The 16,792-nt window shown below is 37.6% G+C and overlaps 1 protein-coding gene across 1 annotated transcript in view; it reads right to left on the bottom strand.

The window, feature by feature from the left end:
- LOC122062692 (protein SWEETIE) overlaps positions 1–16,792 on the bottom strand; it is a 103,224-nt gene that overhangs the window by 44,070 nt on the left and 42,362 nt on the right. The window contains exons 13-25 of the mRNA XM_042626335.1: positions 13,357–13,460; positions 8,572–8,704; positions 8,386–8,492; positions 8,042–8,155; positions 7,665–7,832; positions 7,412–7,498; positions 7,142–7,235; positions 5,147–5,215; positions 4,925–5,047; positions 4,776–4,844; positions 4,541–4,645; positions 4,192–4,280; positions 2,980–3,136 (exon numbers count right to left, since the gene is read on the bottom strand). Of these exons, the coding sequence (XP_042482269.1) occupies positions 2,980–3,136; positions 4,192–4,280; positions 4,541–4,645; positions 4,776–4,844; positions 4,925–5,047; positions 5,147–5,215; positions 7,142–7,235; positions 7,412–7,498; positions 7,665–7,832; positions 8,042–8,155; positions 8,386–8,492; positions 8,572–8,704; positions 13,357–13,460 (1,419 nt within the window). The remainder of the gene's footprint in view (positions 1–2,979; positions 3,137–4,191; positions 4,281–4,540; positions 4,646–4,775; positions 4,845–4,924; positions 5,048–5,146; positions 5,216–7,141; positions 7,236–7,411; positions 7,499–7,664; positions 7,833–8,041; positions 8,156–8,385; positions 8,493–8,571; positions 8,705–13,356; positions 13,461–16,792) is intronic.

Below are 16,792 nucleotides of genomic sequence, written 5' to 3'. Positions count from 1 at the left end.
TGTTCTATCCATATACGTTCTGATCGCCAGTTCATACTAGATCCAGTTTCATTTTATTGGAATTGAGAGAATAACCCACGATTCTGAAAATTATACTTGGCAGCCAATTAGTTTCATTTCCCTGTTATGTCCATCGTATACTATGTTGACAGCAGGTTATTTGCTAGTTCTGGCTGTAACAAGTAACTTGCTAATTTAAGTAGTCCAGCATTGGATGGACACCATCTTCTAGTATGCTGTTCTTTAATAATAGTACTTTTTGGGCCTTTAATTTGATTTTCAGAGTGTCTGTTCAACACAGTAAGGGGATTATCTGATTCAAATTTCAGATTCATCTGACCGTTAGATTCTGTTCTATTTAAATTTTCGTATTCTGCTGATTGTGTTTGCCTTGGATTATTCTGATTCCGTCTTGGGAGTTTGTGTTTTAATAGTTAAATCTTCCCTACCCTTGAACACATCACTGATACATCACAAGTACTCCTAAGAACATCCCACCCACCCCAAAAATATAAAAATTAAAAAAAAAACAAAAAAAAAAAAAAAAAAAAAAAACCCAGTAGCAACTGGAAAGGGCCACTTCTCTGTTAGTGCATAACAATCTTTAAGCCATCAATCTCACACAAAACCTCCATCATTTCATCCTGCTCCAAAAAGTTTGCTTCTTCACACTGATTTTCCAGCATCCCTATATGAAGACTCCACATTGTCCACTTCATTGGGATCCATCTCAACAACCAATGGAGTATTTATATTTGACTTGCTTTCATTCCTCTCCCAGGACTGAATACAGTGGGCTATCTTTTCATTTCCACGTAAGCAGAAATGCTAAGCTTCCGTTCCCATGTAAGGACAGATGCTAAGTTTCTGACTTCCCATCATAGGGTCACAACTTGCCTAAGCAATACAACCTCTAAAGCCTCCACCTAATAAAGGAAACTAAGATCAGGAACTAATTGATGCGGATCCGGGTTCCAAACCAAAATCGTGTCGCTTAGGCCCCACTAAATTAACAAATAGCACAAATATTATGACCAGCAGTCTTGTAATTTACCAGAACTTTAACAAAAAGGTGTGTCACGTATGATGAAAGGGTATAGAGTGGTTTGATTTATTCACTAGGGGAAAATTAGGAAGGGGGCAAAAGAAGATGGCAACAAGTAATTACTAAGGAAGATAAGGGAACTAGTTAAAGGAGGAGGAAAATAACTGAAGATAAGGGAATTGTGAAGGGTTAGATGGGTTATCTTCTACCTTCAGCCAAGGCAAGAAGTGGAAACCAGCAGAAGAAAGAGAGGAAGAACTCCCACATCTTTGGCCTTCTGGACTTGAGATTTCATGCATGGGTTCGTAGCACCAAGGGCTCCTAGAAGCACTTATCGACAACTCCAAGACTTGGGTATTATGCTAAAAGTCAGTGACTGCAACAAATCTGGGAGGTATCTTGAACAAACCTGATTTGCAGATTAGATTCCTCACAGCCAGGATGGTTTATGGCACAGACGCTCTAAGGGTTTGGTCGCCCAGGGAGGGGCTATCTTCAGTTAAAATCCTAGGTCAAATAGACCAGACACAAAGGAGAACAACCCAGTTTATGTTGGCTGCAGCCTTCGCCCAGAACAGAGTACCAAGAGAAAAAAGAGAAATGAAGAGAAGAAGAAGAAAGAAGAGAGAGAGAGAGAGAGATCACACAAGGGGGGTGGGAGGAGAGGTCACACGACCATGAGAGTTCTACTGGATTATTTTTTTACTTTGCACCTAACCGGTACCAAAACAATTCACTCAAATCATTCTTCAAAATCTGTTGAACAAATTGGGTTACATGCATTTACATATATATATATATATATATAAGGGCGTACCTAGTGCACAAGGCTCCTCCATGTGCTATGTCCGGGGGGCGAAAATTATGCAGCCTTACCCCGAGAATGTCAAGTGGCTGTTTTGATCGCTTGGCCACCAAGTCGCAACATTTGTACCTTACCGATGGACCAAGAGCACACCTTTATATAATAAACTAAAATTAAAAACTTCCTAATTAGAATCTAAAACTAAAATAGCAACAAATCTTCTAATTACTTCCTAAGATCTAAGTTAATAAAATTTGAAACAAAATAAACTCAATTTGGAAATTCATAGTCAGCCTAATATCTACCAAAATAAAAAGATTACATAGATTTTCCCAAAATAAAATAAAATCCTAAAATATCCTATTGAACCCAAAAAAAATCCAACCAGACCCAGTTTGTCTCGGTTGAGATTACCAGAAGGATCAACTTGGTTCAGCCTTAATTCTACATCACTATTAAAGATGGGAAAACCCTCAATGGCAAGAGATGATGGACAACATGATTCCTTCAATGGACCTCTCCTTACAAAACACATCTATGTTAAAAACCAACTCATGGAACCTGCAGAGTTCACAATAGCAGCCACGCTTTCCAGCAAATTCCCCCGACGGTTACCTCTCCCCTAACAAAAAGGAATACATTGACTTGACTCAAAAGACACAGGAGAGGAATATTTTGGCTCCAAGACCCTAAATAAACTTCAAGCAGGAATGAACAGGCAGTATCAAAAACAGCCTCCTTTCAAGTTTATAGATCCACCTTTCCTAAAAATCAGCAAAAACTGATCTGTGTAAAACAAAAATAGATTTCTTACATCTCTGTACTGACTCTATTTCAGGTAGGCAAAGTAGACATCTGAGTTCACTTATTTATTCAAACAATTTTACCACTACAATAATGGACCTTTTCATCACTGCCTGTAAAGAAAACAAAAGGTTTTGAGGGCAAGGTTTCTCCCAAATACATAGACTTCTAGGCATAGAAATAAATTAAATTAAAGGACGGGTACATTCATATTGAACTGCATTTAAACAGCTACACTCAACTCAATAGAAGAGGACCGATAATATATAAAATGCAGAGCCTAATATAAAGTGACCAAATAACACCAACATTAATTCTTAAGTACCTGCACTTGAGACACATAGGACAGGCCAGCTGCTTCTATGGTCAAAAGAAGCGCATGTAAAGACCAGAGCTGCAGGCCAGCATTTGAACTTTTGGCCATTAAAGAGAGTGAGCTCACAGTTGCAGGCACCAATGTCGACAATGCCATTCCTCCTGCACTGTATTAATATAACATATATAGGCTCAAAACACAAAGATAAACAATGAAATAAAGTACAAATTGACAATTGGAGACGGGGTTCCTGACAGTATCATCCAATAATAATCAGATGGATATTAAACTTTCACTGCACCAGAACTTCAGTGATAAATGCTGTTCAATATCAGCGCAGTATTTAAAATTCTTATTAAGCTTAAATTTTTACTCAGTGATTGGACATTATACCATTACTTGCATCCAGCACGGTCACGAAATGAATATTTTCACATATCAGTATTTAATCGCAGTCACTTCTGCTTCATTTGTTCAGCTTCAGATCTGAATCATTTGACTCATTTCTTAATGGAATAACTCCATAGTACACCTGAATTAAAACCTAGCTTCGGTTACACAAAAATTGACTTACTAACAAAGTCAAAGTGGCCAATACTAGTTCAGGTGACTATCTTCCTTCAATTACAATCGCTAAATGTCACCACCATTCTTCTAATCCAATATGAGAACTCCCAAACTTGCAATGACACCAGAGAAGGATGCAAAACCCAATCATTAGATCTATCTAAAGGTAAGAGTCCAATAATTAATCAAGTAAATATAACGAAAGGAAAAAATATTTAGCCTGGAAATTGATCTCCGTAAGTCTTCAAAATTCTATTTTGGATCGCTCACTCCGAAATTTAGTTGATATAATTGATGTCTAAAAAACTTAATCAATATAGTTGGCATCTCAAACATCCTCCTCTCCAGGTCATACCTCTAAAACCTTCCTCAAAGGTTATGAGCGTCTCACCACTCTATTAAGTATAAGAAGAAGACACACCAATGACCAATACATCTAAACTTCAATTTGACATTGGTACAGGCATAAAGTTACAGATGTTTTGACATGAAACTGGACAAGGGTACAGCATTTTACAAAGAAAAATCTGCTACCAATCCTCGGCTAAACCATTCAGAAAACCTACCCAAAGTCAATCACAATGAAATGGGATGAAATACACTTGTACTCAAGAATAATTTAGTAAAAGGAGACATAAATTATCTATATTTTACCTTCGATGTATGCAACCAAGCGAGAAGGCAATAGATCCAGAATAGCTCAAATCTGTAGCACCAGCAAGATCCCCTAGAAGTGATCTGGTCTGTTCAACAAAAAGGCAGTGAGTAAAGAGCACAAGGAAAGCATAAGTCTGACAGATGGAGATCATTGATTTTATTGCATGATGCTCCCTAATTGGAAAAGGCTAAAGGTAAAGACGAGGGGAAGAATGACAAAAAATAGGCCGGGATAATCTTGATTTATGGAAATAGATAATTCAGATGGTAAAATCTACAGAACATATTCTACTTACTATCCTTATCTTAAAGATCACCATATAGAAATAACAAGTGTTAGACTGACCATTCTAGCAGTATAGATATCATTCCCGAGGCGAGCTAATAGACCAAGTCCCTCTGCTGCTGCTCTACGTTGTGATGCACAAATATCCCCTTCTGCCAGAATTCCCTGTCATAATAGTAAAATTAAAAAGAAAAATAATCATAATCGCAATAAAGCCTCAACTATGGAAATAAAAAATAATAAATAATAACAATAACAATAAAAAGTTAATTGATACAAATATAAAAGAACCTACCAGAAAGATAGCCTGTGCAGAACCTAAAATTTCCACTGCCAATGGTTGTGGACGTAAAGCAAGCAAAGCCTAAGAAGGGCAAGAAAACATGATAAGACTTACAATGTAGCATGCAGCATATTTCTAGCAGATTAATAGATGATAAACACCTTCAACCCAGCAAGCAGGCCAACACATGCATTGGTCACACTAGCTGCGTGCCATGATTGCTTTTTTCCAGCTTTTAGGCACTGCTCAATCATACCAAGAAGTAAAAGCATTCCACCATTATCCTGCAATACAGTATCAAGTTTTAGTCTAATAAAATATAGAGAACTAACCACAACTACGAAAGGGAAAGACAGGATAAGCCGTCATCTGCAGCCACCAACCTGAGTTGCAAAAATTATTCCGAAACATAAGAGCGTCTGGTTAACCAACATCTTGCTTACAGTCTCCGGCTTCATGAATGGGAAAAAAAAAAAAAACAATATATAGATATAAGCATTAGTTTTGCTTCAGCAGTAAAAAGAGGGAGTAAAAACTATAAAATAAAGGAAAGAATGTATCAGTAAAATAAATGGGACGCCTAACACAAGACTGGCAAGTAAATACAAACTTTTGCTGACAAAGCTAGGTGTAGAGTAAGGGTATCAACCACTATGGCATTCGGTATTAGGTATGGTTTCAGTAAGGTACAGCAGGCCAAGAGTCAATACTGAAACCATATACTGAGAAAAAATGCCTACATTGCCATACCAGCTCGGTACAGTTTTTTCATTCAGTACGAATACAGTTACGTTACGGTTGCGGTACAATATCTTTGCCATTTTTACCTTTTATGTATATATCCAGTAATTTGGTATAGAATTTGGTATGGTTTTGGAATTCAGTACGGTTCGGTACATGCCAAACGGTTGTCTTAAATACTGATACCGTACTGTACTGAGAAAAATACCAATGATACCGTACCGAATCTCCTTCAATATGGTTTCGGTACCGGTACCAAATTGACACCCTTAGTGTAGAGGTCAAACTAAACAAATCAGAGAGAAAATCTCAATGAGAACCCACAAATATTGGACATGGATGAAGTTCAATTTTGACTATAAGTAAATAAAACAGAGACCACCTGTTGAACAAGGAAGATAAAACATTGAACTGTGTTGCATGGACGACCTACATATTTCATACCCCCAAGCAACTGATGTCAGACTCTAAAAAAGAATCAATCTGTCTCTTTGGCCTACGATGAGATGAATTTCCTGGTCATGAAGGAATTCTCAAGTACAGGAAAGCCATTATTTGTCTGGTTCTTCTTTTACTTTGAGAAATAGGAGGTTTCATTGTTGTAAGGAATGGATCTGGAACTTATCTTGGGAAACACAAGGCAGGTCTCTCCAAACTCTCAACTTTGAACTCCCAGATAGTGTTCACTTCGACTTGTTTATCTAGAGGCCAGAAAAGCTTTGGGTAGTCCACATACCTACGACAAACGGTCACTGCATATTTTCATTTCAGTCTAAACTACTACAGTTACTGGTAACAGCAACACGTCTTTATTTTCTAAGGATTTCTATCTCTTTAACATCAATCCATATTTTCTCAACTTGCTGAGTAAGAGTCCTGAACGAGTGTCAAATTCTGACTCCCACATCTGAGTCCATCCAACACTGCAATTTGCCTCAGGAAAACTTATTTTCACAGGCTTTCCCTTGGCAATGGATGTCACTAAGGTAGATTGTCACTTTCAGCAAGATAATCCACGACCTATTTGATCTTTAGATAATAGAATAAGATAAGTATTTCCATTCAAGAGGGCACTACATACTACACTCATCTAAGAAACTTTTATACCAAAACCATGAGACTAATAAACTTTAATCACAAAACCATGAGACGAGCAAGAAGCATAGGAAAAAGGTTTATAGGTTTTTGGTTTTACATTATCAAACTGATGATAGCAGAGATTTCTTGTTCCTGATCATCCAAGTGCAAGAATAGCAGTTTGGGATTCGCTATTCCATTGCTATTTCCCTTACATTCTGAGTTTCTCCTTTGTGGTTATCTATTTTGTTGCTTTTAATCTTAAACAGCCATGCGGATCTCTAATAGACGTGGTTCAACAATCAGGATCAGTGACCCGATCCATTCTGGCCAGTCTCATTCAGAATAGGGATGGATTGCCTGGTCAACAGGCAGGATCAGATGATCCAATGCCTCCACTATCGTGGATGGTTCCTTGTTCCGAGTCACGATCAGATGATCCTTGAAACCATAATGTCTTATGAGGTTGAAGAGAACTTCCCAGACTCCAGAACATATATGAACAATCTATCTCAAGTGTCTGGCTGCTTCAGAAAAGAAAAAGATGCTGTAATAATCACCTGAGGGAAACTAGAAAGTTCATTGTCCCACACACAAGGCATCAACCCATCTTTGCCACCTTGAAATGCCCGAAGCTCATCCTCAAACCAATCCCTTGACATTCAGAAAAGTGACAGCAAAAAAATCTCATTTTCAAACTGATCTCAAAAGAAGTTACTGTACAATGTTTCCAGAGAAAGTAACAGCCAAAGCTCACAAATGCAGCAACACAGATAATGGAAACAGGAAAATTAAGTCATTCAATGCAATAGGATGAATGATCAAGTCACCTCCCAGGGATCCAAGGACCCAGCCATGCATCTCTCTTGTCCAACAGCAACCTCAAACATGAGCTTTCCTCAGACCCAGAAGGATCCCTTTTTTCCAACCATCAAAATAGTACAAATGACCAATCAGGCACTTAATTTACACGTCAAAAGATATTGATGATTAGCTAATGTTAAATAGTTTGGTTGGGATTAAGATGATCAAAATACTCAAGATGTAATAAGGTAAGATAAACAATTTAGCAATTAACTTTACCTGAAAGGAGTGGTACAAATTTGAATAATTTGTGGGTTATCAGTCTTATAAGACATTGGATCAGAAAGAGACTGATAAGCTATCAATGTTCTGATGGTGAAAAGATCCATCGCAGCTTTCATATTTGGCAGTTGTTTGGCTGCTAGAAAGGATATATATGACAGAGCCCTGCTCCCCATCACAGATTTAAAATATGAAAATATGAAAATTAGAAGGACACACACACAAACACACACACACACACACACACAGATGCAGAAAAACAAAGGAGGAGAATTGGGAAAAACAAATAATAATAAGCACAACTCAAACCTAAATTTTTCTTAAATCATGGAACAAAATGAGGCCAAAAATAGCTTTCTGTGAGAAATGATTACCTGCTAAGGTATACTACCACTGGTTGAAGTAGGACCCCATTATTAACGGAGACATTTGGAGAAACAAAGCATCTTATAAATGCTGTCAATGCATCAACTGCAGCAGCCCATACACTATAAAAAGATAAATGAGCTCAACAAACTGATGATAGAGAATGAGAAGTCCAACAACTTTGTTTTTTAATCTTAAGGAAGATCTGCAACAATGGATTTAAAGAAACTGGGAAAACACCCTTTCATAAGAGAAGTAGGAAAACTAGTGAAAAAAATCATAGAAACACCAAATCAATCCAAATGTGGCTAACAATATAACACAAATACCACAAAAGTAATAACAGACCAACCTTACTTCAGATGCCTGACTTTCAGCCTGCTTAATTTGATGTTCTGTGTTTCCACTAAAAAGGGAAGCCCAGAGGGATAGGATATCAAAAACCTGATCTTCAAGCTCCTACATGCATCGAATAGAAGCTATAACAGACAAAAAGTGGCAGGAATACTAAGTGAACGAATTCAAAACGTCTGATTACCTCCTTTGGCATTGAGGATATGAGTGATGCCAAAAGTAACCAACCAGCTTCTTTTTCAGCAGTAGCAGCAGCAGTGTTCCTACTTGATTCTGTCAACATTTTCTTTACAACTTCCAGTACTGATTTGGGCAATCTGTATATAATAAATCTATGATATGAGAACATAAACCACCAATACATTTCGTTGGAGTTAACTCAAACATGATGCAGGCTTCAAAAATATTATCTACAGAATTAGAATGTTGTGTTACATATTAAATGATAAGAAAGATCTGAATCCATGTTGCAACATAAATGCAATAATACCATGTGAAGGTAAAAAAAATTGAAACATTCACCATAAAATTATGTTATTGTTTTCTGGACAAGTATCATAAAATAATGTCAAACATGACATGGTAAGTAATACACATCCTATACCTGTGTAAAGAAACCAATATTAGTCAAAACCTTTAGAACAAACTGCCTGCTAGGTTTTGAAACTCTAAAACTATTTCAGATGATCTCAATATGTAAGTAATCACTCCTAGTTATGTCTTTGTGCTTAAAGAAACATCACCTAAAGTATAATTGAAAATATGTACAATTTCCCATAATTTATCCTCATTTCAATCATTTTTATCAGATTTCCCTGATTTTGAGGAAATATTCCCCAAAGCTCAAAATCCCCCTTCCTAGGGAAATTTCAAGTACCAAAACTCTATCGAAACTGTTAAAACATTAAAAGCACATCAGCACTACCAAAACTATGCAGAAAACTAAAAATAGATGGCATGCTTAGTGCCTTCCCTCATCTTATAATAAATTAAGTAATTATTGTATTCATGATTGAAAAAAACGATTTGCTGGAGACCAAGAATCAGCTGTAAATGTATCTGAGTCCCAGCAATCCAATCCAAATTAATTAAAAAATAGAAGAGTACATATAGCAGAATTGACAAGAATACATTCATTCATTGCCCCATCTCCTTTTTATCTTTTTTTTTTTTTTTTTTTTTTTTTTTTTTTTTTTTTTTGTTCGGCAGAAAAAAGTATAATCCCTCCGTCTCACAAAAACTGTCCATTTTTGACAAAGTACCAACTAATATTATTCGAAGTGTTCAACATTACCCTTATAGTCTCCTTAGTCCTTACTGTTCATTTAATTTTTTATTTTAAGCTTTAAGGGAACACTTAACAAAAGGAAATTTTTTTGGATGAATAAACAGTTCAATACCAAAGAGAAGGGAAGGAAGGGGGGGAAGAAGAGAAATACAAGGCCTACCCTTAAGAGGGGGGGCACGAAGAGAGTGAGAGAGGTCCCGGGAAACAAAAATATGCCTGTTACTTGGGGATTCAATACAAGTGGAAGAGAACACAGAGAGCTTACTCTCAATGTCAAAGAAGAAGGAATCCTAAATCTGACCAAGGGGCCAAGATTTGGAGGTCCATTTCCTTATGTTTATTTCCATCCAAATCTGATTGATAGCAAAATTTTAGGTAAGCTTCCCCACAATTTCACAAACAGTAGAGCCAGCAAAGGACATGTTCACCCAAATCCACAACCTATGGAATGGAAGGATCCTATGACTTCTCGGCCAGCATTTTGCAAGGACCCCTTCCCAAATGGAGGACGAAATGGCAATCAAAAAATAAATGGTTTCACATCTTCTACAGCATTCCAGGATAGACTGCATAGAGGAGAGATAACGATCTGGCATTGGATAAGAAAAGTCTGTGTTGGCGAACAGTTGGAGAGAGCCCTCCAAGCAATGAAATAATATCGGGGAATATGGTGTTTAAACCAAATGAGCTTGCGCTAAGGAGCAAGAGTACCTCTTGTCCAAATGTGATCCCAAACAGCCTTAGAACTGAAAAGGCCCGAGGAGGCTGGAGACCAAGTGATAGAGTCACCTCTAATAAAGGGCCTTCTAATAATAGAGGACATGGCATTCCACACACAAGCAAGCAATGGAGAAGAGGAGACCAGGGAGGACCAAGATCCAAAGCTAAGGATATCAGGAACCAACGAATTCCTGGGAAGACCCGAACCATATATAGTTCTACCACTGACCTTATGGAGGTGGATTCCCATAGGGTGGCAGTGGTCAAGCCAAAGGGATGTAGACAAATTGACAAACCATCATTAATGTGATTGTGAATAGCCTCTAGGGAAATAGACCTAAGGGAAAGTATTTGACGCCAAACCCATGAAGCTTCAAAAGGAGAAGGGGCAACTAAAATAGAATATAAGCAGAGAAGCCCAAAATAGATCCAATCAACCCAAATAGTTTTCTTTTTTGTCACAACTTTCCAGGTCAGCTTGATGATACGAGCCGAATTAACTTCCTTTATACGCCTCAAGCCTAGACCACCCTCCTCTTTAGGGAGGCAAACAACAGCCCACCTATTGGGCCGAAAGAGTCTTGGGGAATCAATACCTTTCCAAAGAAAAGTAGACATTAAAGCCCCCAACTTCTTGATGGTGGATTGAGGCGGCCCGCAAATATCCAACCAATAAATGTAAGAAGACTAAAACATTGATCTAATAAGGACCAAATGGCCGGCGAAATAGAGAAGCTTGCCTTTCCAAAACTGAAGCCTTTTCCTGATAATATCGAACATTGGCAAGTAGTGGTGAGCAGAGAGTCTAGCTAGAATCAAAGGCAGACCCAAATACTTAACCAAAATATGACCAATAGCGAAGCATGTTTTATCAATCAAATAAGCTTTCTCAAATCTGTGACCCCAGGGATTTTCCAGGAGTGATGCGAAGACTAGAGAGCATAGTTGTCAAGGCGTCGCCTTGGAGTCCAAGAGGTTTGCCTAGGTCCTAGGGGGCAGTCGCTTTATTGCACTGCATGTCGCCTTGTGTTTTGAAACTTATTTATGCCAAATATCATTTAAATAAATTAAAATTTTAATAAGATATTATTCAAAAATAAGCAAATATCTCCTATTTGAATCCAAAATAGTTTAAAAATCAAATTTCAAAAGGATAAAAAGTCAACCCCCCAGTCCAAGAACAAAAACTGGATTTTGGTTATAGGGGCGATTTTCAACTATTAAATGCTAGGTTTTTCTTAATTATGAAAATTTTATAAATCTTATCACGTTAAAACATTGCTAAAAACCAAAAGTCGGGTAAAATAATCTTTTTGTTTTAATATCCATAAAATTAATTTCATTTAGGTGATTTCAACAGGATTCACACACTGTAAAGTAAGTTTGACCAGAACATAATTGTCATTGCAATTCAAATTTAAGTAATATTATACTTGTTGGAAAGCTGGTTTTATGTCATACCTAGTACAAAAAGTCTCGTGTAAAAATAAAATCATTTGATCAGTCAAACTTATTATAGAACAAGAGCATTTCTCTAAATGTTGATTTTGTATGACTTAATGAGCCTTACTGTTGATTTTTTATGATTTGATATGGCTTAATATTGATTTTTAATGACTTGATGTGGCTTAATGTTGATTTTTCATAATACAAGGTATATAAAGCTTACTAAATAATGTAAGAAAAGAGAAAAATAAAATGTAACACTTGGTCGCCTTAATACGGGCGCCTTATCGCCCAAGCGCTTAGACACCCCTCCAACGCCTTGGTTGGCCTTGGAGCCATGACAACTATGCTAGAGAGATCTTCAAAGAATTGAAGACAAGACATAATGCTCTCCAAGGAGGCAGACCATAAGATGCTTGGAAATCCAAGAAGATTCCCTTGAAATAATTCAGCCTCAGCTTTGATGTCCTCCACACGGTGAAGGGGGGAACCATCCGAAGCCACAAGCATATGGATGGAGTTAACATAGGATCTAGACTTCATAGACATGTGGAAATAAGCCGAGTTAGAATCCCCAAGCTCTAACCATTTAATCCTTGATTTTTGCTTGAGGAAACTTTCCTTTTGAGCAAGCAGAGAGAAGAGGGATAGAGAGACTGTCTTATCTTCTTCAGCCAAGGGGGCACTCTGAAAATCAACTTAGAGACGCAACTGGATATCAGATAACTTATCTTCGCAATCCAAAACTTGAGAGGAGGTATTCCCAAAGGTATATTAGTATTCCAAATTTGAAGACGACACTTGACATTGCGGAATCTTCTAGCAAAGGCAATAAGGGAGGGTGGAGAAAGCATTCATAGGCTTGTCCCAGGCCTCTTTAACAGTGGAGAGAAAGGAGGGGTGGGAGGACCACATATTAAAATATTTGAAGGGCTTGGAACCAAAGGAAATATAAGACTGGATATGCAATGATATAGAGGAGTGGAGCCCATATGACCTAGTTGTCATAGCACATAGGCAACCCAAGGCGTCGGAGGGGGCCTGGATGCAAGGAAACACCAACAAGGCGACAAGGTGCCCGCCTAGGCAACCAAGGCAACCTTGACAACTGTCTATGACAATTGCCTAGGCATGAATACCATCCCTGTGGACCTTCTGTCTCCAGCAACATTTGGGAAGATCCAAATTTCATAAATTACAACAAATGAACATGTTCCCATGAGATCATACATCCAGCGCAAGCCAACTTCCATGGCACCATGCATCTTTATTTCCTTTCCGTCAATTCCTTAGCTTACTGAACATAACTTCTAATATCCTCGTATCAATAAAACAAAATAGAAAAGAACAAATGCAAAATAGAAGAAACAATTCCTGGATCCTATTGCTTCCAACACAAGATACACCTAATTCACAAAACATTTACATGATCAAATGATGAATAACAAAGATCACCAGAATTTTTCTTTCAGATAACAACAAACCTAAATGAGAAGGAAAAAAATTAGACCTTACCTTGCTGGATAACCAAGAGGTAGCTTTGGAGAAATAGATACTAAAGCCGCCAAAACTGTGGCTTGTCCATGCAATGAATCAAGTTCAACTTTGAAATTGCCACCCTAAAAGACAATATATAACATGGCCTTTAATATCTTAACCAAAAAAAATCCACCTGCTAAACCACAATGAGACGAGAAACTTTCATTTATTAATTTCAAAAGACAATTTTATTAATTATAACAGAATACAGTACATTAAATTACAATGGATGACAGCAACAAGCTCCTCTTTCATAATTCTGAATACCCTATACTGATGCAGATAAACAAGACTAGGGTTTATTTTTGTCATTTCCTTTTATGATTTTATTCCTGCTTCTGGAGACGTCGGAAGATAGGCTAGTCAGTTTTGAATACCAATTTCAGTTTTTAGAAATTGAATAGGACACTTTCTTTTTCTGTTAGATACATAACCCAGACCATCAACAAAGTTCAGAATTGTAATGAAATTAAATTTTTATAACATTGCTGCAAAAAGCTGCGGTGTGCAAGGCTGTTTCCAACTCTCTGATCTTCTCTCCCTTCACTTTTACAGATTAGTACCCTACCCTATCCCTCCTCTTCCCCTTGCATTTATAAGTCTCTTAGCTTGTTTCCTTCCCTTTCCTATTCTTCTTCTTCATCTTATTCTCTTCAGTTATTCCCTGTGTTCATTATCTTGTCCCTTTTCTTCTACCACCGTAATCACTGGGCCACAGGAAAACCAGCAGAACTCTGTTGAAATTTCACAGGTTGGACTGAAATTTGAGGGTGATCAGGTTGTACATCTTGAGGTTGGAAGACTGCGAGAAGTAGGAGTTCTAAGGTTTAGTTTACAAGAGTTATCCCAACTTAATAGGGCCGGCCCTATGGATCTAAACAAAACAAAGAAGGGAAAACTGAGGTCTCAACAGAAAAAGGAGAAGAAGAGATGAGAAAAGAGAGATAGGAAATGACATGAGAAATGAGAAATGAACAAAGAAAAATGAAAGATAATAATGGAAGATGAAAAAGAGAAGATGAAAGATGGAATGAAAGGTGAAAGTAAGAGGAAAGAGGCACAGCCCAGCATGTCGGGAGAATCTCAGCTAAATGGGATCAGCTACAAGGATCCTTGCTCTCCAATAGGCTCTATCCAGGGTCATACTTGGTACAAGACCCAAACTATGCATGTCATTCCTCACAACTTCTATAGTCATTTTAGGCCTTCCCCTAACTCTTTTAGGCACCATTTGAAAACGTTTTCAGAAACATGTTTTTCCTTTTTTCTGTGCTTAGAAACGGAAAAACACCCCAAAAACTGTTTAATAAACCTATTTCGTTTCACCTGTTTTTTGAAACATAAATAGAAATTTATGCTTATTTATGTCTAGAAACGGGTTTGACGAAACAAGTCAGACTTGTTTTTCCGTTTCTTGGAACAACTTGTGGTCCAAAAAATCTATGGACACCAAATGAAAAGTTGCATCTCCCAATCCAACAATTACCATACCTGGCGGCTTTCTAAAGTTCGAAGGTTCTCCAGGGAAATAAGAAGGAATAAACCAAATTTTTGCTTTGATGGTGGAAGCCTTAAATCGACATCCATTGAGTCCTTTGTGGATTTCTTCCAATTCACTCGGAACCCTCATGAATCGATTATACTGAATGGTTGTTGGGGTTTGAAGTTCGACTTCCCCAGAAAAATGCACACAAACCCAAGGACTTATCTATCCAACCCTACTCAATTCAAGAAACAGGTTTATCAAACACCAAAAAATCCGTTTCTGTTTCCAGAAATGTAAAAAATCATTTCTGTTGTTTTTAGACACAGAAACAGCAGAAACGTTATCAAACGGTGCCTTAGTTCCTTCAATCGGAATCATATCTCTCCTCCGTACTGGGGCGTCCCTAGGTCTTCGTTGAACATGACTATACCATCTCAAACAACTTTCTCGGAGCTTTTCAGTGATCGGGGCAACTCCCAAATCAGCTCTAATACGTTCATTCCTTACTTTATCCTTTCTAGCTTTTCCGCACATCCATCTTAACATCCACATCTCTACTACACATAGCTTCGCAATATGACATTTCTTAACCGCCCAATATTCCGCCCTATACATCATAGTTGATTATAGAACAGTCCTATAGAACTTCCTTTTGAGCTTTAATGGGAAACGGCAGTCACACAGTACTCCGGCCACACCTTTCCTTTGAGCTAACAATGTATGAGCAAATGTTTTTATCCAAATTCAAATACTTTCTGCTTTGAATTTCATCACATAAATGTTTCAACAATGACTAATGTTGAGTTTAGCGCTAGGCGCTAATCCTAAACAGCGATAGGGCCGATAGGGGCATTTATGTCCTATCGGCCCCATATCTCTCTGATTAGGTTTTTCTTCTTTATGGGGGTATTTTTAAACTTTCCTTCAGCACCATTTAATATAATTTTTGAGGCATAACCTGCGATCATACTATTCTGGTCTGATCGCAGGTCACTCCTCTCTTTTGGGAGTCACTTTCGATCGCACCTCTCTCTCTCTTTTCTCCTCTTTTCTTCTTCTCATCTTTCCTCTCTTTCTCTGTTTTGATTACATGTTTCTGAGATTGTAACATGGTATCAGAGCCTCTATGATCAAGCCTAGGGTTTATACATTCCTCTCTGTTGACTTTATTCTTCCGCTAACCTCTCTGGTGTGCAACTGCCTACTGCTGTGTTTACTATGGCTTAAATCACATGGGTGTTAGATAATGTCTCTTTTCTCATTTTATAAATTGACAATCGAAGACTGATTTTTGACAGGGTTTTTTATACCTCATCGATTTTTGCTCCATGGTCTGTAACCCTAAACTCTAAACCCTAAACCCTAAACCCTAAACCCTACAGGTGATTATTTGTTTGGTGATGACTATGGAGAGATCAGGTCTTGATAATATGGCTCTGTAAAAGAATCCCCCATTCTATGGTACTATATAGATTTGCATATAGGTGATTGTTTGTTTGCCTCTACAACAGCAATCCTTTCTTTTTTTTTTTTTTTTTTTTTTTTTTTTTTTTTGGTTCCTTATGGCTAAGACCAAAACTATCACTGCTACATCTTCCTCGAACAATGTGAATGTCCAGATTATCTCTATCAAGCTCAAAGGAAGTTCGAACTACCTAGTTTGGGCTTTAATCTGTGAAGGTTTATCTTATGGCCTAAGATAAACTTCATTATACTACATTTGATTCTCCTCAATCATCTGATAAGGGACATAATAATTGGATGAAGGACAATGCATTAATCTTTACCTGGTTGTGGAATAGTATGGAACCAGATGTCATTGCCAATGTCATGCTTCACACTACTGCAAAGGGAGTATGGAATGACTTGAAGGAAACATACTCTCAGGAAAAGAACATGACCCGTATTTATGATAATTATGAGAAG

This window comes from Macadamia integrifolia, unplaced genomic scaffold (assembly GCF_013358625.1).
Source record: "Macadamia integrifolia cultivar HAES 741 unplaced genomic scaffold, SCU_Mint_v3 scaffold1090, whole genome shotgun sequence".
NCBI lineage: Eukaryota > Viridiplantae > Streptophyta > Magnoliopsida > Proteales > Proteaceae > Macadamia > Macadamia integrifolia.
The sequence above is the reverse complement of the archived record's forward strand: the minus strand, read 5'-3'. Positions and strand labels throughout refer to the sequence as shown.